At 35.1% G+C, this 27,308-nt stretch overlaps 1 protein-coding gene across 2 annotated transcripts in view; it reads right to left on the reverse strand.

Moving 5' to 3' along the window:
* The window catches only part of TUSC3 (tumor suppressor candidate 3), a 185,963-nt gene that overhangs the window by 131,832 nt on the left and 26,823 nt on the right, over positions 1-27,308 (reverse strand). For both annotated transcript variants that reach the window (XM_034647488.1, XM_034647489.1), the window contains exon 2: positions 9,814-9,983. In XM_034647488.1, the coding sequence (XP_034503379.1) occupies positions 9,814-9,983 (170 nt within the window). The remainder of the gene's footprint in view (positions 1-9,813; positions 9,984-27,308) is intronic.

Consider the following 27,308-nt stretch of genomic DNA (forward strand, 5'->3'; position numbering starts at 1 on the left):
GAAACAAACAAATGGCAAGATATTCCATGCTCATGGATTGGAAGAATTACTACTGTTAAAACATCTATACTTCCCGAAGATACCTACAGATTCAATGAAATCCTAATCAAAAAGCAGTAACATTTTTCATAGAACTAGAACAAATAATCTTAAAAATTTGTTTGGAACCACAAAAGACCCCAAAGCGCCAATGCAATCTTGAGAAGAACAAAGCTAAAGGTATCATAACCTAGATTTTAAGATCTACTACAAAGCTATAGTAATCAAAAAAGCATGGGTACTGCCACAAAAACAGACACAGATCAATGAAAAAGAACAGAGAACCCAGAAATAAACTCACATGTATATGGTCAATTTACATACAACAAAGAAGGCAAGAATATACCATGTCAGACAAAACCATCTCCACATACAAAAGAACAAAACTGGACCACTTTCTTATACCACATACAAAAATAAGCTCTAAATGGTTTAAAGATCTAAATGTTAGACCTGAAACCATAAAATTCCTTGAAGATCACATAGGCAATAAATTCCTGGATATGCATCTTAGCAATGTTTTTTTTTGCATCTGTCTCCTCAGGCAGGGGAAACAAAAGCAAAAGGAAACAACTTGGATTACATCAAAATAAAAAGCTTTTACATGGTGAAGGAAATCATCAAGAAAACAATGTAACTAACTGAATACAAGAAGATATTTACAAATGATATATCTGATAAGGGGATAATAACCAAAATATATTTAAAAAACTCATACAACTCAACATCAAGAAAACAAAAACAATCTAATTAAAAAATGGACAGAGTAGGGTCGCCTGGGTGGCACAGCGGTTAAGCGTCTGCCTTCGGCTCAGGGCGTGATCCCGGTGTTATGGGATCGAGTCCCACATTAGGCTCCTCCGCTATGAGCCTGCTTCTTCCTCCCCCACTCCCCCCGCTTGTGTTCCCTCTCTCACTGTCTCTATCTCTGTCGAATAAATAAATAAAATCTTTAAAAAAAAAAAAAAAGGACAGAGGACATGAATAGACATTTCTCCAAAGAAGACATACACATGGCCAAGAGACACAGGAAAAGATGCTCAACATCACTCATCGTCAGGGAAACGCGAATCCAAATCACATGAGGTACCACCTCACACCAGTCAGAATGGCTAGTGCTGAGAAGACTAGAAATAACAAGTGTTGGTGAGAAGGTAGAGAAAAGGAAACTCGTATACTGTTGGTGGGAATGTAAATTCATTCAAACTACTGTAGAAAACAATATGAAGTTTCCTCAAAAAGTTAAAAATAGTAATACCATATAACCTAGTAATTCCACTTCAGAGTATTTATCCAAAGAAACAGAAAGCACTAATTCAAAAGGATGTATGCATGCCTACATTCACTGAAGCATTACTTCCAATAGCCAAGGTATGAAAGCAACACTAGTGTCCACTGATAGATGACTGGATAAAGAAGATGTGGAATTTATACAACAGAATATTACTCACTCTTAAAATAGAATAAAATCTTGCCATTCCCAACAACATGCATAGATTAGAGGGCATTATGCTAAGTGAAATAGACAAAGACAATTACCATATGATTTCACTTATATGTGGAATCTAAAAACCAAAACAAACCAACCAACAAACAACAGCAAAAACTCAAACAGAACTGGTGGTTGCCAGAGGAGAGAGGGTTGGAGAGATGGATGAAATAGGTTAAGGTGATAAAGAGATACAAACTCCCACTTATAAAATAAATAGGTCATGAGAATGAAAAGTCCACCATTAGGGGCACCTGGGTGGTACAGTTGGTTAAGAATCTAACTCTTGCTTTTGGCTCAGGTCCTGATCTCAAGGCCTTAAGACTGACCCCACATCATGCTCCTCACTCAGAGCAGAGTCTGCTTGAGCTTCTCTTTCTCCCTCTCCCTCTGACTGTCTCTCTCTCTCTCTCTCTCTCTCTCAAACAAGTAAAAAAATCTTTAAAAATAAACAGAAGGTTAAATTTCAAAAATACATTTAAAAAAAATAAAGTACAGCATAGGGAATACAGTCAATAATATTGCAATAACTGTGTACCGTGGCAGATGGTAACTACACTTACGAGGGCACACATTTTATAACATATAAATGTCAAATCACTATGTTATATGCCTGAAACTAATTCATATGTCACCATACTTTCATTTCAAATTTTTAAAAAACTGAAACAAAAAATAAGAAACAAAACACATTTTGCAGACAAGTGCAAAATTTAAATATGGACAGTATAAGAAGACTATACCACTGGATTAATGTCAATTCTCATAAAAGTGATAATGGTATTCTGATAGTCTTAGATATATCTAAGATAGTTCCTTTCTGAAAAATTGCATATTGCAGTGTTCAGAGGTGATATTTCATAATGTCTAAAATTATAGATACATTTGGTGATCTGGGACACATTTTTGACCTGTACTTAAAAAAAGAATGAAAGCAGGGGCGCCTGGGTGGCACAGCGGTTAAGCGTCTGCCTTCGGCTCAGGGCGTGATCCCGGCGTTATGGGATCGAGGCCCCATATCAGGCTCCTCTGCTGTGAGCCTGCTTCTTCCTCTCCCACTCCCCCTGCTTGTGTTCCCTCTCTCGCTGGCTGTCTCTATCTCTGTCGAATAAATAAAAAATAAAATCTTAAAAAAAAAAAAAAAAGAATGAAAGCAAAAAGTGGCAAAATGGTAGTAATTAGTGAATGCTGGTAAAGGGTAGACTGGTACCCTTGTACTACTGTTTCAGCTTTGGTAGGTTTGAATTTTAAAAGATGGGGGACTAAAGCTGGGCTTATAAACATGGAAATGGAATTTGGAATATGGAAAATACAAGAGCTCCGAAAATGCTACAATGTCACACAGATAGTAAGAGTTCACTGAAAATACTAAAAGAGTTGGGATTATCCAATCTCAGGAAGAGACACCTGGCAAGAAATGTATACAGTAAGTCATATATATGCTTTCACTTTAAAAAAAAAATCAAACTAGCTAGAGCTCAGCAATAACCTGAGATCTTCATTTACAAAATACTAGTTATGGATTCAATCAAGCCTGAAACAGTTCTAATTACTCAAGCGAGGCAAAGAATGTGCGAATGTCAAGAGAATTTGCCAGTCTTTGTCAAAGAAGTGAAATACTCTGTTCAGAGAGCCAAGCATGTGAGGAAAACTTAAGAATTAAATCCATGGAGGAATAGTATCTAAGGAAAGGGGGAAATGATAAAGGTTATAGTCCCAAAACCATGTGTAAAGCACTTACAAGTGCATCAAGTTATGTATAAGGGTAATTTTATTTATACATAATTTTCACCTTCTGTGTTCACTTTAGAGTAAGAGATGTAACCTCACTGTAGTAAAACAAAGGGCTGATGAGCTCTTTTCCACAAAGTTTTGGCCAGCCATCTAAATTGCCAGTCCCTGTTATGAGATGGCTACTCTGAATGAAAGCTTTTCCTGATCTAATGAGTTTAGGAAATGCTGGCTGATGGATCCCTGCCCTATGATTAATAATCTTAGATGGGAACACAAAATCAAGATGCAAATTACAGTTCACAGGGTAAAAGCAATGGTGAACATGTACATGTAAGGGAAGCATTAAACTCAACTAGCTCTGGAGTTCCAAAACTCAACCCTGACAAGTACTAGCTGCATGACTTTGGATAAATTATATAACCCATCACCTTTGATGTTCTCATCTATAAAATGGTTATTTTTTCAGGCCTACCTTCTTGACTAGTGAGAATGACATAAGATACTACACACACACACACACACACACACACAGAGATATACATATATGTGTGTATATATACATGTATATGTGTGTATGTATATACATATATGTATATATATGTATATGTATATATATATGTATATGTGTGTGTGTGTATATATATATAACAACTTAGTAATGGGACCCCAGTAGTTTATACATAATGATTATATTTAGAGGTGGGTAGATGTTATCCAGGTAACATTCATGTGTCAATATCATAATTTACTAACGCTCTTTTTTAAAATATCTTTGTAGGGGCGCCTGGGTGGCACAGCGGTTGAGCATCTGCCTTCGGCTCAGGGCGTGATCCCAGCGTTATGGGATCGAGCCCCACATCAGGCTCCTGTGCTATAAGCCTGCTTCTTCCTCTCCCACTTCCCCTGCTTGTGTTCCCTCTCTCGCTGGCTGTCTCTATCTCTGTCAAGTAAATAAATAAAATCCTTAAACATAAAAAAAATAAAAAAAATAAAATATCTTTGTAATTGCTAATTTTTTCATATATTGAAGTCCAATAAGATATTAATCTCTAACATGTCACCAAAACTTTGATTATACATACAGCCTGCTGGATTCTACATGTACTTTTTAATTTTCCTTCACCTGAATTTTTTTCCTGCATCTATTGATCCATAGTAATAATCTTAGAAAAGGATATTTTGTTCCTAGAATTTTTAGTGAATTCTGGAAGAAATGAGTAACTTTGTGGTAGAATACACCTAATAGATTTAGCAATTATGGGAAATATTCCCTACAGTACAATTTCATAAAGGAAGTTTGGAATTAACACTTAGGGGAGGTGAGAATTGTACTGAGTAGTCTTAATTAACAACTTTATTTGGCCAAGGAGTTTGATATTAGCATTGAGGAAGGTGAGAACTGAATTCTGAAATCTGTGAATGAACTGTGCAAAAAGAAAAACGAGAATGATTTACTGAGAGGGCTTATAGGAAGCCAACAGCTCATTGACTAGCCTTTCAGCAAAGACAAGCAACTGGAAAATCTAAGTATGAGTCAGCTCTAAAAGAAAACTTCACTTTTCCTTAAAAAAAAAAAAAAAAGAAAAGAAAAGCAAAAAACATCTCACAGAGGGAAGCACTAAGATTTTTAAATTATAGCTACGAACTTTTCAATGATTCTGTAGAATTATAAAAATTATAGCAGTACTATAAAAATGGCCCAAAATTCCAATGACACAGAAGGATCCAGGAAAATTTAATTCATGTTTAAAAAAAAAAAAAAAAAAAAAAAGATGGCTACTGATGACAGGTTGCCTTTTCTCAATGAATCTGCATCTCCCTTTGAGGCTTAATTTATAATAGAAATATAAAATTTGAATAATTTTTCTTGAAAATTTTTCTTGAAACTCCTCTTTATATTTCATCATAGTTGTCACCTTGGGACACTGCCCACTATCATATGAGATACGCTGAGTACTCTCTTGGCTCAACAGATCACAGACCACTGCTCAACCACAATTATTTAACAGATCTTCCTTTGAGATTTATATTATCCTATAGTAAAAATTTGTCATCCTCATCTAATAAAGTCTAACCCATCCCTCAATCAGCTCACTTAATTTTTTCCTCTCCAGTTCCATTATCATCCTGAGTAATTTCAAATACATGTTTATAACCCAGCCATTACCACAGCCTTATAGTTTCTCTAATGTCTCTAAAAGATCAACATTCATCTATATTATACTTTATCAATTTACTTATTTAAAAAAAAAAACCTTTTATAACTACTTCCTAACTTTCAATCCCACCTTAGTTTTACAAAAAACCTGTTTTTCACTCTTGTGAAAATTTAGCTTTATTACATCACATCTGGTTTATCAGCTATCCCTGGCTTCCTCTGACCCCTCAACCAACTCTGAACCCAGAGTTCTCTCTCTCAAATATACTCTCACTAGCACTCTCAAATCATTTGCCTAATCCACTTCACACCATAAGCCAAACATGTTAAACTCTAAAGGAGAGTGTTCTTTCTCCTCCATTGCTGAGTATTGGGGAAGAAAATCATTAAATTCTACAGATTCTTCACTAAGAATTTGGGTATTACAGTTTCAAAAGGATTCTCATTCAATTGTTAAACCTTCCCATTCCCACTGCTCCTCAATGAAAGTAAATAAATAAAAGCTATGAATCATGTACCTCCTTCTTACCTTCCCTTTCTCTATACTGGTTGCACACTAGAATTACCTAGAGATCGTATTTTTTAAAATGTAAATGCCTTGGCCCTACCCCAAAACAATTAAGTCAGAATTCGGATGGGGCGGAGGGGGAAGAATTCTGGGTATGGGAACCATGTCTGCTCTTTTCCTTTACTTCTAAAACTTCATCTATTTATTCTGCTCTGAAGTTATTATCTTAACTTTTTCTAATAACTTCAACCTTTTTCTCTTATAAATCTAAAACTTTTCTAAAATTTTCAAGTTTATTACAAAATAGGCTGTAAATAACAGGTTATTTGGACCTATGTGTCATTAAAAAATTAAGGCTTCATGTTCAGCGATTCATTTAACGATATAATGCATTAAATAAAATAATACCTAAAGGATACACCATTTAACAGTATGTTATAGTTTATGTCATCACAATATAATTTTATGTAACTGTGAAGTAAATATTTGGATAATAAAGTCTTTCTAGATTACAGTTACAAAAAATATATAATGATCAATTAAATATACTTCCTAATAGTGGCAAATACAAGAAATCAATATATTCAATTTTTAAGAGCAAATTATTTTCCTAAAATAAATATGGTATTATAGGATGCCAGAAGACACATATTTTTAGTGGAAACTTAACTGTTAAACCAAAATGCCAATTAAGGTGGTGTTTTTGCCTGAGTAGGATTTTATGGCATCTTTGAAGGGTCTATACTCTTATCCAAATGTGCTAGCCCAATTCTGACAACACTCTTAATGCCAACTTGAGTACTGTCCCTTGTATAAGATAGAAGGAAAACCCAGAATCATCTGCAATGCTGTTTTTCAAAATACTTTTTTTTTTGAAAGATTTTATTTTTATTTATTTGAGAGAGAGCAAGAGAGAGAAACCATGAGCAGGGGGAGGAGCAGAGGGAGAAGCAGACTCCTGCTGAGCAGGGAGCCCACCATGAGGCTTGATCCCAGGGTCCTAGGATCATGACCTGAGCCAAAGGCAGACACTTAACTGACTAAGCCACCCAGGCGCCCCTCAAAATACTTTTGCTCACCATCTTCTCTACCCACTTTTAGACATGCCCCCAACATACAGTCATTATTAGATCATAGTAAGATTCTTCTAGAAAATGTTGAGACACTGAAATTCCCTTTCTGTAAACTAGTCTGAGTGAAACTATTTCTTTTTCATTGACCCACATTACTAATAACTTCAGTTTCCACCAGAATTCACAATGATTTAAATTCTAAAAGTCTACATATGAATATACAATGTGGAAAGTCACTATGTGGAACCACCACATACAGAGTGTTCTTGAAAAGAAAAAGTGTTCAGCTAAAAAGAGACAACCTGAATTGTCCTTAGCCATTGAGGAAATGAAATGTGTAATTTAAAATCATGAGGCCCAGATGGTTTCACTGAAGAATTCCATCAAATATTTAAAAATAGAAGAATTAACACAATCCTCTAAAATTGTTTAATTTTACACAATCTCTTCTAGAAAGTAAATGAGGAGGGAACATTTCCCAACTCATTTTATGAGGCCCACATTAGCCTAATACCAAACTAGATAAAAAGCAGTATAAAAAGTGAAAAGTACAGATAAATATCCATCATGAACTTAGATGCAAATTTCTAACAGACTTTTCTTAGTAAACAGAATCCAACAATACATAAAAAGAGTAATATACCATAATCAAGTAGGATATATTCCAAAATGCAAGGCTGGTTCAATACACAAAAATCAATTACTATAAAGCACTATATCAAGAATCTAAAGATGAAAAATCATATCAGTTCACATCAAAAAATTTTTATAAAATCCAACACCCACTCATGATCAAAATTCTCAACAAACTAGTAGAGAACTTCCTTAACTTCATAAAGAACATCTTCAAAAATCTTACAGATAGTACCATCATTAATGATTAAAGATTAAATACTTTCTTCCAAAGATCAGATTAAAATGTAAAACAAAAAGCTATAAAGCTTTCAGAAAAAAAAATTAAGAGGAAAAACTCTGGGATACAGGGCTAGGCAAAGAGTTCAATTGGATAACAAAAGTAAGCTGTAAAACAGGAAACTGGTAAAATGGACTCATAAAATCTGCAAAAGATCAGTCATGAACATGGAAAAATAAGTCATAGACCAGGAGAAAATATTTGAAAACTGCATGTCTGACAAAGAACTAGTATCTAAATACATGAAGAACTCTCAAAATTCAGTAAAAAAATCCAATTAGAAACGGGCAAAAGACATGAACAGATAGTTGATCAAAGATGTGACATACGGATAAAAAATAAGCACATCAAAAGATTTTCAACACCACTGCCATTAGGAAAATGCAAAATAAAACCATTATGAGTTATCACTACGTACTTACCAAATGAGTAAAGTAAAATAGTGACAAATGCTGGTGAGGATATGGAAAATCTAGACCACTTGTACACTGCTAGAGGAAATATAAAATGATACAGCTACTCTGGAAAACATTTTGGCAGTTTTTTACAAAGCTAAACACGCAACTACCAAACAACCTAGCCATCAAAGAGAAATGAAGCCTAGGTTCATAGAAAAGCCTGGACCAGCATGTTCACAACAGTTGTATTTGTAATACTCAAAAATCAGAAACAACCCAGATGTTCTATAACAGATGGATGGTTGAACAAACTGCAGTACATTCATACCATGAAATTTTACACAGTAATAAAAAGAATGACTATTGACAAATGCAACAACTTGGACGTATTTTGAGGGAATTATGTTATTAAAAGCAAAACCCAAAATATCATCAAGGCTAGGATTCTATTCACATCACATTACTGAAGCAACACAATGGAGTACAAATTAAGGATGTGGGAGTGGAGGATTGGGAATGGGTGGGTGTGGCTATAAAGGGCAAGAGAAGGGATTCTTATGGTAATGGAACTGTTTTGTATCTTCACTATATCTATACCAATACCCTGCTTGTGATATTATACTATAGATTTGCAAGATGTTACCACTGGGGGACACTGAATAAAAGGTATGTAGGATCTCTATTATTTCTTACAATTGAATGTGAACCTATAATTATTTCAAAAACAGAATTTTTTTACAGCATTGTTGCATATGTATTTGTACTTGTCCAAAATTTTCTTTAGTACATTCCCACTAAAATATATTTCATTCATTTCAAATGATTTACTTCTGTATCATAGAGAGAAATTTCTTATCACTGGAGGTAATGAAAAGAAAATGGACTTCTGTAGGTAAAAGTGTGTCCTCTCTATTAAACTGTTAAAATAGAATATGTTTAAGGAGATAACTTCATTGCCCATAAAATATAATTAGGTGACCTACAAGGCAATTTTCTAACCAAATTCTATCACATATTTACCTTCATACAGGACATAAAGAAGCAAATTTGTTTTATGATTATACATGGATTGGTCATAAGTATTTTATACAATAAAAGAATACTAGCCTATCAAAATTATTTTCTAAAATACACTGATTTTGAGCTTGCTTATGTTTTTTAAAGATTTATTATTTGAGAGAGAGAGAGAGACAGCACACACTAACAAGCGGGGTGAGGGGCAGAGGAGAGAGAATCTGAAGCAGACTCTACACTGAGCATAGAGCCTGACCCAGAGCTCGACCTCAGGACCCATGAGATCACGACCTGAGCTAAAACCAAGTCAGACGCTTAGCCAACTGAGCCACCCAGATTCCCGTGATTTTGAGCTTACTTTTAAATGCACATTTATAGCTGACTATAACTTTGAACAGCTGATGAATTCTATTATACGGATTTACATATATGTAATAAATATACAACCACAGGATAATTTTAAAATTTCTTGGAATACATAAATTACCTGCACACAGAACATTGCCGCTGAGGCTGAAGAGCAGTGAACATAACAATCATAGAATAGTTTCTAGGTGGTGCTTTTATAAATTTTCGGAATTTATCGCCATTCATTCGGAAGATTGAGCGCCTGGAACTCCATTCCATCAGTTGCTCTACTTTTTCAGCTAAAAGATTCTGCAATTAAACACAGGAATTTAAATTTACACAGAGTTAAAGTTCTTTACTTTGTATTTCATATAAACTGAATTACATGAGATTATGCCTTAACCAAAATTAATTCTGCTAAAAGATCTTCTTTTGGTAAATGTATTCATTATTAGTTGACTGTATATGGATAAAATATTTCATTTTATTTTTCCTAATGATCTCAAAGGTTTATAAAACAGATAACAAAAGCAAAGCAGACCACCACTTCCAGAAAGATGAAATAGACATGTTTTTCCCTAATCCTCCCACTAAATACAGCAAAAAACACTGGCCATTAAATAAAAAACAGAAGGCGGCTCTGAGAAAGGATGTCCAGTGTTAAAAAAAAAAAAAAAAAGAAGAAGAAGAAGAAGGAAACCCTACTTGCGACAACACGGATAAACATACAGGATATTATGCTGAGTGAAATAAGCCAGTCACCTAAGGACAAATATGGCATGATTCCACTTGTATAAAGTATCAAAAATAGTCAAACTCATAGAAGCAGAGATAAGAATGGTTGTTGCCAGGGGTTGGGGGAGGGGAAATGGATAATTGTTGTTCAATGGATATACAGTTCACTTACGCATGATGAGTAAGTTCTAGAGATCCGCTGTACAACACAGTACCTATAGTTAACAGCAGAGTATTGTGACTTTTAAAATATGTTAAAAAGGACAGATCTCATGTTAAGTGTTTGTACCACAACCTATACACACACGCAAAGAAAACAAGGAAATTTTTAAAGGTGATGCATGTGTTCAGTACTTTGTGGTAACGGACTGTGGTAACGGAATCACAGATGTGTACATATGTCAAACTCGATGATACATATATCAAATGTGTTCAATGTTTTGTATTTCAATTATTAACCAATAAAGCTCTAAAAAAAGAGGAGGAGAAGGAGAGAGAAGGAGAGGCAGGCTTCTTACCCTGAGTTAGAGTAAAAGACTTGGTGAATTGCTCAGCACCTACCTGAGGAAGAAAAAAGGTAAATCGAAAGAAATGGAAGAGAGGAGGGAGGGAGGGGCAGTAACTTGATCAAAAAGCAGCATGTCTAATTAGTAGTTGGACAGAACATTCAGGTAAGTTAACAATGGCAGACTGACAGTATGAAAAAGAAATTTTATAGCTATTTATTGGGATAATTGTTACTTAAAGAAAAAAGAAAACAACATTTACCTTAACAAAAAGGTATTAGTCGAAATTCATCCAAATCTCAAAACAAATTATTTGGATTAGATTATATTTGACTTTGGGCCTTTAATTCTGACAGCAAATATAATATGAATATATTTCCATACAAAATAAAATAATACTCTTGTTAAACTGAAAGTTAAAACTTATTTTAGAAGATACTGCTCTGCTTCATCAATACACACAAAACAGCTAAAAACTAAGCAGAAGGACTTTTACTAACTTTTCTTAATTTGAATTGTGAGAAATGAAGTGACAGTATTTTCCATGTTAAGCATTATTTACTAGTGTTTGTCTTAATATTTTAAAATCTTCAATTGTTTACCCTAACACTCTGTGAGTCGATTCAGTATCTATAAATTCTTCTGAAATAATTTTAAAATAATAAAATATATACTATATAAATAAAATATTTTACTTATAATAAGGATTGTGACCCTCTACGTAGAAACAGAACCTACATAGAGAGTGGCTGAGCAAGATAATTATCAAGCAAGATAATAATACACTAATGAGGGCAGAAGGGAATTGGTCTAAAAAACAGCTACTCATCTGCAAGTTCCTAGGGTATTTTAGTATACTTTTCTCATTAAATACACACACTTTCCTTTTAAAACTGTTATTTCTAAAGCAATATTACTCTATTTGTTCTTGTTTTTTAAAAAAATCACTTCGTTTCATCAAAATGATCTTTCAAGGCATTAAATCACTGTGGAAGGCAGAGGATTGTGCTCTACTTCTACTTTTTGAGTTATTAAGGCAGCAGGCCAGTTCCATGGATGCCAGCAAAAATAAGAATCCTGAGTCAGAAATAAGACTTTTTTTCTCTGACAGGTTTATTTTTTTCTAGCTTTACTTATATTATTGTAAAATTAACCACATATAATTAATCAAGTATAATTAACCAAGTATAACTGACCCAACTATAAGATATTTAAATTACATAACATGATGATTGGATATACATACACATTGTGAAAGGACTCCCTCCATCTAGTTAATTATCACATCCATCACCTCACATAGAATACCTTTTCTTCTTTCCTGTGTGTGTGTGTGTGTGTCTGTGAGAACACTTAAGTTCTATTCTCTTAGCAAATTTCAACTACACAGTACAGTGTTATTAACTATAGTCACCATGCTATACATTAGATCCTCAGACCTTACTCCTCTGATGTCTTAAAGTCTGTACCCTCTGACCAACATTTCCTTACCCACCCCCCACACCACCCTTGTATATGACCCAGCCCCTGGCAACCACTTTTCCACTGTTCATTTCTATTATTTAAAATTTTTTAAATTCAACATATAAATGATTCCATTTTATACACACACATATCACATTTTCTTAATCCATTCTCATAGTAAAATAGGCACCATGAGCTAGCTCCATGTTTTCACCCAAGTCCCAAGGGGCTGGTGTGGAATTGCCCAGATAGATGGTCCTCAAGCAGTAGTTTATATCACAGCTGAAGAACTCAAAGGTCACAAAAATCCAATCTTTTAAAGGTACTGCTAGCAAACCTGTCCAACTTCTGCTCTAGAGGGAAAAAAATTATCTTTATTATCCTCAACAGGAAATAAATCTGTCCTGAGACTTAGGAGGAAATCTAAATTAAAAGTCTCAATTCACTATCTTTCAATGCTGTTCGTACAGCAATATCCTTGAAAAAAAAAAAAATAGTCCAGATAATGCCCATGCTCAGACATGCACAAACATGAAAGATCCATGGAGATTTGTCACCCAAAAATATCAATCAATACATTCTTTAAATCACATAATTTGAAAACATAATCTGAAAAAAAAAAAAGACCAAGTCAAAAACTTAATACTAGTTGTTTACTGACCTTTTAGGAGTTAAAAAACTAGTTCTGCTACATATGCCTAAAAGAGAGTATGGAAATAAATTTCAACTTGTCAACAGTAAGTATCCTCTGAATGGTGGATATGGGTGGCTGACCTGATAGTCTCACAATTGGATTCCATCACAACAGCACAATTATCTAAGAAAAACTAATCCATATATTCTAAAATATCTTCTATCAGGACCACACAATTTAAAAAAATTTCTAAGGCGGGGCACCTGGGTGGCTCAGTCGTTAAGCGTCTGCCTTCGGAACAGGGCATGATCCTGGCGTTATGGAATCGAGCCCCACATCAGGCTCCTCTGCTGGAAACCTGCTTCTTCCTCTCCCACTCCCCCTGCTTGTGTTCCCTCTCTCACTGGCTGTCTCTCTCTGTCAAATAAATAAATAAAATCTTTAAAAAAAAAAAATTCTAAGGCTTCCAGGCTTGACATGCCAGATCCAGCACTGACTTTGAGACTCTACAACTTGACAACCACTGTGCTACAGGTTTTAGGTATGTAGTCATGCTCAACATCAATGTCAAAATATAACTTTTACACAATCATGTCTTAAAAAAGGTAAAATTCCAATTATACATAGTTTTCCCACTGCAAATAATCTGGAAAATATTTTTTAAAAAAGAAAATACCCATCAGTCCCATCAGTGTGCATCAGCCTGACAGACTACAGTTGACCCTTGAACAGTACAGGCTTTAAACTGCATGGGTCCACTTATAAATATTTTTTCAATAAATATATGGGAAAATTTTTGGAGATGTGAGACAATTTGAAAAATTTGCAAAATTAGTAGCTTAGAAATACTGAAAAAAAATAGGAAAAAGTTATGTATTATTGTGAGAATACAGCATAGAATACAAACAACATACAAAATAAGTGTTAATTGACATCTGTTGGCTGGAAGCCTTACCTATGACATCAGTAGTCAATTAACACATACTTTGTACGCTGTTTGTATTCTATACAGTAGTTAAGTTTTGGGGCCTCAAAAGTTATACTTGAATTTTCAACTGTGTAGGGGTCAGCACCCCTAACTCCTGTCTTGTCCAAGGGTCAACTGTACTAAAGTAGTAATTATATAATAAAATTCTCAAGATTTAGAAAAACAAACTTACAAGAACGTGGGTATACGTAATTAAGTATTTTGGGATAAATTGGAAAGAAAATCTAGGATGACTACTCTTAAAATTGAAATATCCATAAATGTCATCCATCCATTTTATTACAATATAATATGTGGCTGCCTACAGAAATCAGTTGCATTTCTATACACGAATAACGAGACTGAAGAAAGAGAAATTAGGGAATCCATCCCATTTACAATACCTGATCAAAATACCAAGCACGTTTTTCAAAGAACTGGAACAAATAGTCCTTAAATTTGTATGGAACCAGAAAAGGCCCCGAATCTCCAAGGCACTGCTGAAAAGGAAAAATGGAAAAATATTCCATGCTCATGGATTGGAAGAATTAACATACTTAAAATGTCCATGCTACCCAGAGCAATCTACACTTTCAATGCTATCCTGATCAAAATACCAAGCACGTTTTTCAAAGAACTGGAACAAATAGTCCTTAAATTTGTATGGAACCAGAAAAGGGCCCCGAATCTCCAAGGAACTGTTGAAAAGGAAAAACAAAGCTGGGGGCATCACAATGCCGGATTTCGAGCTGTACTACAAAGCTGTGATCACAAAGACAGCATGGTACTGGCACAAAAACAGACACATGGACCAATGGAACAGAATAGAGAACCCAGAAATGGACCCTCGGCTCTTTGGGCAACTAATCTTTGATAAAGCAGGAAAAAACATCCGGTGGAAAAAAGACAGTCTCTTCAATAAATGGTGCTGGGAAAATTGGACAGCTACATGCAAAAGAATGAAACTTGACCACTCTCTCACACCATACACAAAAATAAACTCCAAATGGATGAAAGACCTCAATGTGAGACAGGAATCCATCAAAATTCTAGAGGAGAACATAGGCAACAACTTCTATGACATCGGCCAGAGCAACCTTTTTCACGACACATCTCCAAAGGCAAGAGAAACAAAAGATAAAATGAACTTATGGTACTTCATCAGGATAAAAAGTTTCTGCACAGCCAAGGAAACAGTCAAAGAAACTATGAGGCAGCCCACGGAATGGGAGAATATATTTGCAAAGGACACCACAGATAAAGGACTGGTATCCAAGATCTACAAAGAACTTCTCAAACTCAATACACGAGAAACAAATAAACAAATCATAAAATGGGCAGAAGATATGAACAGACACTTTTCCAATGAAGACATACAAATGGCTAACAGACACATGAAAAAATGTTCAAAATCATTAGCCATCAGGGAAATTCAAATCAAAACCACACTGAGATACCACCTTACGCCAGTTAGAATGGCAAAGATAGACAAGGCAAGAAACAACAATTGTTGGAGAGGATGTGGAGAAAGGGGATCCCTCCTACATTGTTGGTGGGAATGCAAGTTGGTACAGCCACTCTGGAAAACAGTGTGGAGGTCCCTTAAAAAGTTAAAAATTGAACTACCCTATGACCCAGCCATTGCNGAGGGGGTGGGGGAATGGGATAGGCTGGTGATGGGTAGTAAGGAGGGCACGTATTGTATGGTGCACTGGGTGTCATACGCAACTAATGAAGCATTGAACTTTGCATTGGAATCCGGGGATGTACTGTATGGTGACTAACATAATATAACAGTAAAATAAAAAAAAATAATAATAATATGTGGCTGCCTAAATCTAAATCAGAGAGTTTAAACAGAGAATTAATGGAGTTGAGTCTAAATCAAGACTTAAATAGGTATCAGGAATTAGAGATACATTAATGATGAAGTGAAATTTATCCCACCAACACGAGCAAGTTTACCTTAAAGAGAACTTAAGTTTATTAATTCTTTGCTATTCTATCCTTACTTTGAGACAGTGAGATCTTATACTCATTTGCTCCTACATGGAAGTCGTTTTTCTCCCCCAACTTTTCCAAGAGTCAGAAGAATTCAGATCATGTCTTATCTCTATCATTAACTTGTGGTGGGATACTGACTGCTATTACTTACATTGCTTAAGGCTGTTTACTTGTTTGTAAGGTGATGATGATGATGATGGTAAGTGACCTACCAAGAAACAAATATTCAAATCTGTATTTTTTTCATCTTTTTTCCAGCAGTAAAGGTGTTTCTAAAACTTTTTTTACTGTCCCTTTCCAATTTCAGTCAGTTTTGAAACTTTCAATTCAAACTTACACATATTGTACAAGTCATCTAAGGCTGCAAAGCTTGGAATTATACATAGAATTTTAATATGCTCTAACAAATATGGGATGTGAGAACATGAGCTTGCGATCCAGCACACTACTTATGAATCCCAAAGTGGCAGCAGGTATATTTTCTATCTCATAAATTTAATGTTAATTTAAAATTTAATTTTTAATTACCTACTAATGACCTTATGTTAAATTAACTCTGCTCCATACTACACCTTTCCTTCCCAAACTTCATCTTTATGTTTTGTTACCTTTAAAAATAAAACTGCCAGTTATTTTACCAGCAAAAATGGGTTTATTTGGAAATAGCAGAGAACTGCAATTAAAGACAAGCAAGCTAAGGCAAAACTATAAGCAAGTCCAACAAAGAAGAGGAATAAAAGGAAGAGGAAGCTGGGAGAGGCTGTTCTGAAAGAAAGTCCATTGGAGATAAGCAAAGATTCAGGGTGACAATGGTTTCTCACTCACTGAGTTGCAGGGGTAGCCATTTCTTAAAGGTGATTCAGTATACCTGTTTCCCTGTTGAGGGCTGTAACTGATTTTTTCCTGTTGAGGATTCTTCCCTTGGGGAAGGTAACTGAAGGACTGTTGGAATTTGTATTTAACAATTCTTCCTATAATTGACATTTGAAGGGTAGGACTCCCCTTCCACGCTCCCCATTATGTCCTTGCAACTCTATTTTAGTGAGGTTTGTCGTTTTTAATTTTCAGTTTCTAACTGATCAATTTACCAACATCAGCACAGATTCTAATCTTACCCTATTCTATTTTTTAAAGCCATGCTTCTCAACCTCTAATGTGTATATGGATCACCTAAGGATTATTAAATTGAAGATTCTCAAAATGTCTGGAGTGTGAGTCCAAACTGCTACAGTTAAACTCCCAGGTGAAGCTGATGCTGTCAATCTATGAACCACACTTTATAAAATAATAGTGAAAATACTAGCAACCTCAAAATAATTACCTGGGGAAAAAAGTTTTGTTCCTGAGGCAAAAACTTAGAAACTATGTTAATCTGAAAACAATAAAGTCAACTAATTATAATAAAGAAACTCAAACACTTAATGAATCTAGAACACTTTTTAAATAGTGGTATAAATATTGCATTTACACATAATTATGCTACAAATGCTATCAACTTACATCTTTGGTAATGCAGTTCAACTGAGAGACTAAGTTATCTAAGTGTCAATTCTATTTTAAACACCATAAGCAAAACTGCTTTACAACTGTACTTAAACTCTATTCAAGAACTTAAAAACCTACTTTGAGAAATCTTCCTTGCACCATGTTTCTGTAGCCGGGTGAAACAAGATTTACCTTTCATAAGGGCTATTCAAAAGCCATGGGGGTGGGGTGCCTGGATGGCTCAGTAGGTTAAACAGTTAAGCGTCTTGGTTTCAGCTCAAGTCATAATCTCAGGGTCATGAGATCTAGGCCAGCCTCAGGCCCAGTGCTGAGGGTGGAGCCTGCTTAAGATTCTCTCTCCTCCTCCCTCTGCCCCTACCCTTAGCCTCCACAGCTCGTGAGCGCACAATCTCTCTAAAAATAAAATAAAAAACAAAAAAACATGGGAGTATCATTTAAGTATGAATGACAGATCCTTTTCTTTGTAATATAAAAGAAATAGTAATAAAACTGAAGGTTGTAACAACACATTAAATGGGGAAAAAAAGTACATTTCTGGCAAGCTAATATAGGTATACCAGAAAAAAAAAATTTTTTTTAAAATAAACTCAAGATCAGGATAAATGTAGAAAGGGCAGTGTAAGGAATAAAGCCCATAAACATACCTTCAGTTTGTGCCATATTTACCAGTAAACCAGTACATGAAGAGTAAAATCCGAATATACAGTCAGTTGATCACGAAGTTTCTGTTAAGTAATTGTTTCAGCATAAGATGAAAAACAGCTGCTACAATAGCAAAAAGGACTAAGCAAGTCAGGACAATTTGATATTAAAAAAAGCAGTGTTTTTCAAAGTGTAACTCCCCCAACCAACAGTAGTTCCCAAACTTTACCATGCTTCAGAATTACTCAGGGGGGGTCACTTTTTTAAATTTAAGAGTTTTAGTAGGTCAGTATGGCCCAAGAATTTTCATTCTAACAAGCTCCTGATCAAAAGACCACACTGAGAAGCACTACATTCAACTACTGTCGGTATCCATCAAATACCTATTGACTCTGCTCCACAGCTACCTCTCCATGTCAGCACTGGCTTCACAGCAATAGATGTGTTTGGCCCTGAACAATGTATAATATTTGCTACACAGATGACTTGCCTCCTACCTCATGGAGAAAAGTGAAGCCATGTTATTACATAAACCCTTCAACTTCTCAGCCCTAAATTATTTACATCCACACTAATTACTCTAGACCTCCTGATCCAAAGGTATGTGTCCCACAAGGGACACAGAAATCAAATCATTCTAGGACCTTGATTAATCATTTAGCCTTCTACTGACCCACCTTCAACCTTCATCATGTATCACTGTCTTCTATTAATGTTCTTCCTGTAGACAAGTTCTAGCCTCTCCCATAAAAAACACAACACTTGTCATTTGAGCGCATATTTACTTCTAGTTAAGTGTGTTCTTCCCTACCGCCTGCTCTTTAAAAAGTAATGTCCAATTGCTTCTACCTTGAATTCACTCCTTAACCCACAACACTCAATCCTCTAAACTTAACCACTCACTGAAAACTGTTCTTGACAAACTAAAAATGACCTGGCAAATCTGATGGATACTTTTCTGGTTTTAGTTTATTTGAACATAGTATTTGGCACCATTAATCACTCCCTCATTAAGATGCTTTTCCTAGTTTTGTCATTCCACTCTCACTAATTTTTCACAGCACTCTTCACTATATTTTTCCCCCTTGAATTTTTTTTTCTGGCCAACTGGTCTCCCCAGTCTCTATAAATTCCCTGGGTGATCTCATCTACATTCATGGCTTTATTAGCTTACACATTTGTAACACCACTTGTGGATTCCAAGTCTATACCTATCCCCTGAACCTTAAATGAAACTGCCAAGGGCTTCATATGCCATGTGTCTAAAGCTGAATTCATGTGTACCCTAATTTAATTCCCACAGTTGTATTCCTAATGCCAGCAAATACATCAGTTGCCTAAGCCAGAAACATACAATCCATTCTACAATCCCCATTCTCCTCCATTCCTATAGCCTAGCAGCCATTCTGCCTCCTAAAACATTTGGCTCTATCCACTTATCTCCTTTCTTTTTATCATAATTTCTTAGGCTTCATTCTCTCTCCCAAACTAGTACTTTCATAGCCTTGACTGGTCTTTATTCTAAGAGTGTTATATTTAAAAAAACACCTCCAACCCCAAATCTTTTCTATACTACTGTGAGTTATCTTTCTAAACACAGATATGTAGTATCTCACAAATCTGTGTATTATCCTTCAATGTCTTCACATCTCCTACAAGGTAAATTTCAAATACTCTGTATTAGCATTTCACACCCTTCAATTCTTGGCTTCCATTTTTGCCTCTCCATCCTCACCTCATATTAATCCCAACAGAACACTGCACATGCAAAAGGCCACACTATTTGAAAGCCCCTGAACTCGTATTTTCAGATTGTTGTACCTTTGGGGTATGCTGTTCTCACCAGCTGAGATTCTCCATTCTCCTCTCTTCACCACCACCACCCACCTACTCACCCACTTCAGATCCAAACAAAAGCCTCCACCAAAATGTCAAACTCCTCATTAGTTAAAACTAAATTCAAATACCTAACTCTGAAGCCTTTCCAATTCTTACTATGCAGAGACATGGACTTACTCTTATCAGGTCATAAAGTGAATCTACCTAGACTTATCATATTATTGTTATTAGTATTTATATAGATCTCTCTCACTAAACAGTCTCTGAATAGTGTGCTTTCTTTGCCTTTAGATTCCCCCCAAACCTGTAAATTCCTCCAACTGTGCTAGTACACATTTAATGAATGAGCAATATATTAATCAAAACATATAAAAGTATTATAAAACAATTCTTGCATGTAAGTAGAATCTTTTTCCACTTTTACAATACAAAAACAAATACACTATCCTCCTTGATCAGTTTGCCTTTAATTAAACTTGCTGATTAACAATTTTACAACTACTCACTGACATATCAAAACATTTGTCCTCTACTCAAATTAATGATAATATGTTTATGAGGTTCACAATTGAGACTGTTAAAGAAAATTAAATGTTTAACATTAATTAAGCATCTAAATATTTTAATTCCCACAAGAAATATTAAACAGTTGTGCCAAATTTGATCACACTTTCCGTAAGAAGCTGTTTTTAAGAGCGTTTTCTTGCAAACTACTGCCCCATTAGTAGAAAGGGCAATCTACTTATATACCACTTGTCATGAAATTAGATTAAGCACATCTGCTTATTAAGATTATGTTCCCCTTTCTTCTTCCCATTCCTGATTTTTCCTTCCTAAAAATGTATTCTAATCATTTAAGAGAAGTCTCTTCTCAAATAAGATGGTTTTTTGGGGTTAGAATATAGAAATGGTTCATGCTTCCTATAATGTACCTTTTTAAGAGTTGTCCAATAACCAAAAAAAATTTCCTTTTTTATAAAGTAATTCATCACCATTTCCCTTCACAAAAGGATATAACTGTCATTGGAGTAGATGCAATTAAACCTCCCACACAATACGGCATGTACAATATCCTGACAATTGATCACCAAAGGTCAATACTTTTAATAAAAATTAGCTTGCTATCTCAACAGGCACATTTCATTTCAAAACGGTGAAATTACTTCAAAATTTCTTCTTATATTATGCCCATATATTTACTCCTGTAATAACCATCCACTGAACTTAATTTTGCCCTCTGGAGCTACAAAAAGTATGTCTTAACCATAGAAGATACATTGTCAAATATTTAAATGGAACAATAATGAGCCTTTATCTTTCATTTTCTACGTTAAACTTGCCAAATTATTTCCAATATTCCCCAAGTAATGTGGTTTTCACTCTCTACCATCTCTGTCAATCTTCTCTGCACTGGCTAGAGTTTTCAAATCTAGTGTCTTATTTGCTCTTCATTTTATTACAAAGTGAGTATGAATTGAAACAAAAAACACAACTTCGAAAAGAATCCATATAGTACCAAATCCTATAGTTGCTGTGATTAAACATTAAATGTTTAACGGACTACAATTAGTAGAAAAATCAGAGCACTAAGTTTATATTTGTAAAGTGCTTAAAAACAATGTCACATAGCCATCCACCTAAACGTTTGGCAAATAAAATTAACAGATCCATTGTTCATTATCTTTGTAGTGGTAAAGAACTTTATCTGAAATATGTGTGTATAATCAATGTAAGAATAGCCTAATTACTACTAGATTTTTTAAAAATTCCAGTATAGGGGGGCGCCTGGGTAGCGCAGTCGTTAAGCGTCTGCCTTCGGCTCAGGCGTGATCCTGGAGTCCTGGGATCGAGCCCCACATCAGGCTCCTCCGCTGGGAGCCTGCTTCTTCCACTCCCACTCCCCCTGCTTGTGTTCCCTCTCTCACTGGCTGTCTGTCAAATAAATAAATAAAATCTTTAAAAAATAAAATAAAAATTCCAGTATAGTTAACATACAATGTTATGTTAGTTTCAGGTGTATGATTCAACAAGTCTATACATTATTCACTGCTCATTTTACTACTGGATTTTTAAAAACATTTTCACTTTGTTAAATGTCATATTGCTAAACAATGAAGTTTAAAAATTGATTCCGTACTAGGAGGGGCAAACTGAGACCAGGATGGTAATCCCCTTCTAACTCCTACTCATAGAGTCGAAGTTTTCCTCAGGAAGAAACAAGGCTGTTATCTCTCCTATCCCCAGTTCCAAAACAATAAAACCGAGGCTCTGTCAGGAAGAGAAGCCAGGAGACCTGGCAGTTTCACAGCACTGCCTGAAGTATTATGTAAAACAATAGAGATTATATGGGCAAGCAATTAGAGAAAAAAATTAGATACTAGTAGTAGCAAGAAAAGCCATACACTAGTCACAAATTTAATAGGAATTCAGGGAAAGATAAAGCCAAAAAGGACCCTCACCCTTAATGGTCTGGGAAGCTGCGTATATACACTATACTGTAACCCAGGAACAACTAGAAAAACATTTGCCAGCTGCTAATCCCTGGTTAAATGTGAGCAAAACATAAAAACTCCCTAAATTCTGAAAACATTCCTCAAACCACACAAGATCCACTGGCAAGGAGGAAGACTTACTGGGTCTGGGCTCTTAATCACACCCTCTAACCAACCATTGGCAATTCTTAGGAAGCCAGGCTTAAAAACAGAAATAAGGAGGCAAAAAGCTAAGCATTAAAATCAGAGGAGGAACACTGCAGGGGAAATAAGACTCCACAGAATTCATCCAGGAAAGCCATTAAACAAATAAAAACAGTAAAAGAACAAGAATGGGCCGGGGAAAAGGGAGTAGTCAGAATCCAGAGTTGCTAAAATACCTTCATTTAAGATATCCAGTTTTCAACAAAAATAGTGCATAGAAACAACAAAAAGACGTGCAGAGAAACATAGAAGAGGAAACCTTGCACAGGAAAAAAAAGATAAGAGAAAAACTGCCTGAGTGGGTCCAGATATTGGACTTAACAAAGACTTCAAAGTGGCTATTACAAATATGTTCAAACCAAAAAAAAAACAAAACAAAACAAAACAAAACACCACATTGGAAAAAGTAAAGGATGACAATAATTCATCAAATAAAAATTAAAAATAAAGAGACAAACTACAAAGCACAACCAAATGAAAAAACAGAAGAGTCTGAAACATGCTTTCTACCTCAAAAAAATCTAAGTAGGATAAACTCTCCTGACATGATTAACATCAAACATATTATTTTGATTACTAACTCTAGGATGCACTGTGTAAAAAAGCAAACGTATGTTTTAAAAATTTCTATATCAAAATATACTACTTTTTTGTCCTTAAGAAATAACATCATTCAGAGTACTTGTATTAGGTATGCTGGAGCCGCCCTACATTATTCCTATTACCATAGGATAATTATACTACGAGCATCCCCTTTCATTCTCAAATGTGTTCCAATTCTGATATCAATTATATGGTCGCTTATAAACCTACACGTATCTTTCAAGTTATTTAAAGTATCTTTAACTTTTGCCCTCTTTAATCTTTCATTATTTAATTGCCATTTAAAATGTTAATATTTATTTTTAGAAACTTAATATGTTGTGTATAATCAAAGTAATCAAATGCCCTTTCTTACAGCATGAATGTATCCCTCAACTCACCGGGGTGCACAAGTAACAATAAAGAAAAGTGCTGGAACAACAAAAAATAACTCATAAAAACTGGTTCAAGTTTCATTCTTCAAGAGAAACAACATATTTAACTCTATTTTCACATCTGATAGAAAAAGCAGTTTCCTAATTGCCTAGCAAAAGGAAGCCAGTCTATCAAATAATGAACTTGTAGTTTAGTCTCTCACTAAGAAAGCAAGAATTCTGCACACATCATTTAAAAACTGATTTGTTGCTTTAATAGAAAGCCTTTACTTAGAAAAATGAAAATGAAAACTTTCCTGCTACATAGGTTCAAATAATGAACCAAAGTATAATAATACCTTTTAAATTTCAATAGGAAAAAAAAAACTAAGATCAGTCTCAAAATCTGAAATTGGTAATATTCAGTTGCTACTACACCCACCTGAAAATAATACATATTTTAATATACAAATCACAAATTTCCTACTGACTTTTAAAACCCTCTCCTAGATTTAAAATTCGCTTTAATCTTGGGTATAAAAGTATCTTTAAGAAAGCTAAACCATCTATCATTTCCACCAAAAATAAGATTGCGTATTTGTAAAAGAAGTATATCACAAAGGAATTTCTGAAATAAATTATCCTCTTACTAAATAAAACAAGATATGTACATACATGCATTAGATTTATTTAACTTAATGTTTTAATTAGTTGCCACAAAATGATTCCATTGCAGTTGAAAACAAAGTCTGAATAATCATTGCAAAATAAAATCAAATTATTCCAGTTCAGTAGCTTTTTTATACTACACTAGCTACTTCACAAGGAAGCTGTTTTGTTTCAAACAGGACTGCAAAGTGTTAAGGATCAAACAACACAAATGAACTTCCCAAAAAAAAAAAAAAAAAAAATGGAACTTTATAAAATTCCTGTTTTTCCTAAGATAGAATATATGTTTATATTTAAAATATGTATATGTATTTATATAAACATTATTCATTGACTGAATATATCCCAAGAAATATGCATTTTAAATGACAATGTACTGTATTTTTTAAAATTTCTAAGTGCTTTTAATGAGTAAGCTTACAGTAAATGTAAGTAATTTCTAAACAATAAATTCAAGAAAAATGTAAATAAAAACTAAGTATTAGATAAAAATAAACCAAAAAAATCCCCAAAATTAAATCGTCTTTGCTCCTTCAAGATAACTTTAAAAAAATACACGGCATACCTTTATATTGCAGGTTCAGTTCCAGACCACCACAATAAGGCTAATATCACTATAAAGCAAATCAACTCAATTTTTTGGATTCCCAGTGTATATAAAAGTTATATTTACACTATGCTATAGTCTATTAAGCATGCAATAGCATGATATATTTTTTTTAAAAAGCATTAATTTAAAATTTATTTTAATTTAAAAATACTTTATTGCTAAACATCTAACCATCATCTGAACTTTCAATGAGTTATAATCACTGATGACAGATCACCATAGCAAATAATAATGAAAAAGTTTAACATATTGTAAGAATTAGTGAAACGTAACAGGGACAAGTGAGCAAATGCTGTTAAGAAAAAAAAAATGGTGCCTGGATGCTGGGTTGCCATAAACCTCCAATTTGTATTTAAAAAAAAAAAAAAAAATGCAGTATCTGAAGCACACTAAAGGGAAGCACAAACTAGGTGTGTTAGCTCCACAGCAGGAGGCATTCCTTACTGCTGGAAGTATCAAGCTAGACATACTTAATAGGTCCTAACTGGCTGATCCTTCTAAATGTTTTCCAAGTGAATCACCTCTAGATGAAAATCCATTTGCACACAAAGTGTACCATCTAGCTTAAAATGTTTGAGTGATCTATTTCTCTAAAATGGATGCAATTTGTGTCCCCCCAAAATGCACATGTTGAAATCCTAACTCCTAACGTGATGGCATTAAGAAGTAGGATGTATGGGAGGTAATTAGGTAATATGCATGGAGCCCTCCCTCATGAATTGGATTAATGCCTTATAAAAGGGACTCCAGAGAGCTCTACTGCCCTCTTTCCACTGCGTGAGGATACAATAAGTTACCCATCTGCAACCCAGTAGAGGGCTTTCATAAAAACCGAACCATACTGGCACCCTTGTGGAACTTCCAGACTCCAGAATAGTGAAAAATAAACTTCTCTTGTTTATAAGCTACCCAGTCTATGGTATTCTGTTATAGCTGCCCCAACTAAGACAGTGTATAAATATAAATCCTCCCAAATTCTGAAAAGGATGAGACAACGTTAGTCTAGCTCTATGGCAACACCTGTGAGCAAAATCCTGAAATATGCTTTGTGAGGAGAGTTACCACAATTATCAATAAATAAATTACTCTCATGGGGTTCAGAGGCAGCTGAATGCTTTACTAAATCACATCTATCGTTCAGGCCCATCATAATCTAACTGGTCAAAGTAGAAAAGAACTTCTGGTTTTAAGAAAGAGCCTGAGCAAGAGAGACTATCTGATGAAGTCTAACTATACGGAGGAAGAAATACCAGCAGGATGACAACAAACATAGACGCAGCTGAGTGCTAGAAAAATAATGCCTTCTGACATTTTTATGACCCCTGCAATGTTCGCAACGTCATATTTATATTTACAATCATAACTGTATGCTATCGGTAGCAACAACGAGGAATGCAGCAGGTCACACTCTACAGAGCTTTATGGTAGCGCTGAGGTGTACAGGACAGCAGGACAGGGAGGAACAGAAGGAGGGAGCTCGGGACTGAGTGCATAAAAAACTAAGGAGTGACTAGGAGGTAGATGAACAGTTTGAATGCCAGTGAGGCTCCTTTAACAGAACAATGCTGAATCTCCCTAAGTGCACCTAAGCCAGATAAAGGATTCAAAAAAACAACAAAAAAACAAAACCGGAAAAACTTCCAAGAACAAAATATCACCCAAAAATGGCTATGGGAATAGCTAAAATTACCCAAGAAAAGGACTGGCCAATTCATTCTCTATCTTGCACAGTGAAAATAATGGTGTTTTCTCCATATATTTGGAATTACCAGGGAAGTTGCAAGATGGCATGTGCTTGGGAGACAAATCTCCAATATCTGCACATCCTAGGGCAGCTTTTCTTCCAGAGTACCTTTTCAGTAATGTTTCCAAAACAAAAAGTCTCAGAAGCTAGGGACAGGGTTTCCTTCTGGGTCAGAGAACAGATTTGCTTCCCAACCAGAATAATAAAAATATACCTTCTGCAGGCCAAAGATTGCAAAGAGGTTAGGACTCCTTTAAAACACAGGTTTCCTAAACTCAGGGTTCCTAGGCTGTGACACAGCCTCACTGAGTGCACAGCATCCACCAGGGCTCACCTGTGTGTCACCCCCATGGGTGCAGATAGAGGAGACTTTTAGAACCTGGAGGTCATAACGCCTTCTGTGTCTGGAGTAATGAAACTATTTAAATCCCTTTGGGGGGCGCCTGGGTGGCACAGCAGTTAAGCGTCTGCCTTCGGCTCAGGGCGTGATCCCGGCGTTATGGGATCGAGCCCCACGTCAGGCTCCTCTGCTATGAGCCTGCTTCTTTCTCTCCCTCTACCCCTGCTTGTGTTCCCTCTCTCGCTGGCTGTCTCTATCTCTGTCGAATAAATAAATAAAATCTTTTTTAAAAATAAATAAATAAATAAATAAATAAATAAAT

Source organism: Ailuropoda melanoleuca, chromosome 18 (assembly GCF_002007445.2).
Source record: "Ailuropoda melanoleuca isolate Jingjing chromosome 18, ASM200744v2, whole genome shotgun sequence".
NCBI lineage: Eukaryota > Metazoa > Chordata > Mammalia > Carnivora > Ursidae > Ailuropoda > Ailuropoda melanoleuca.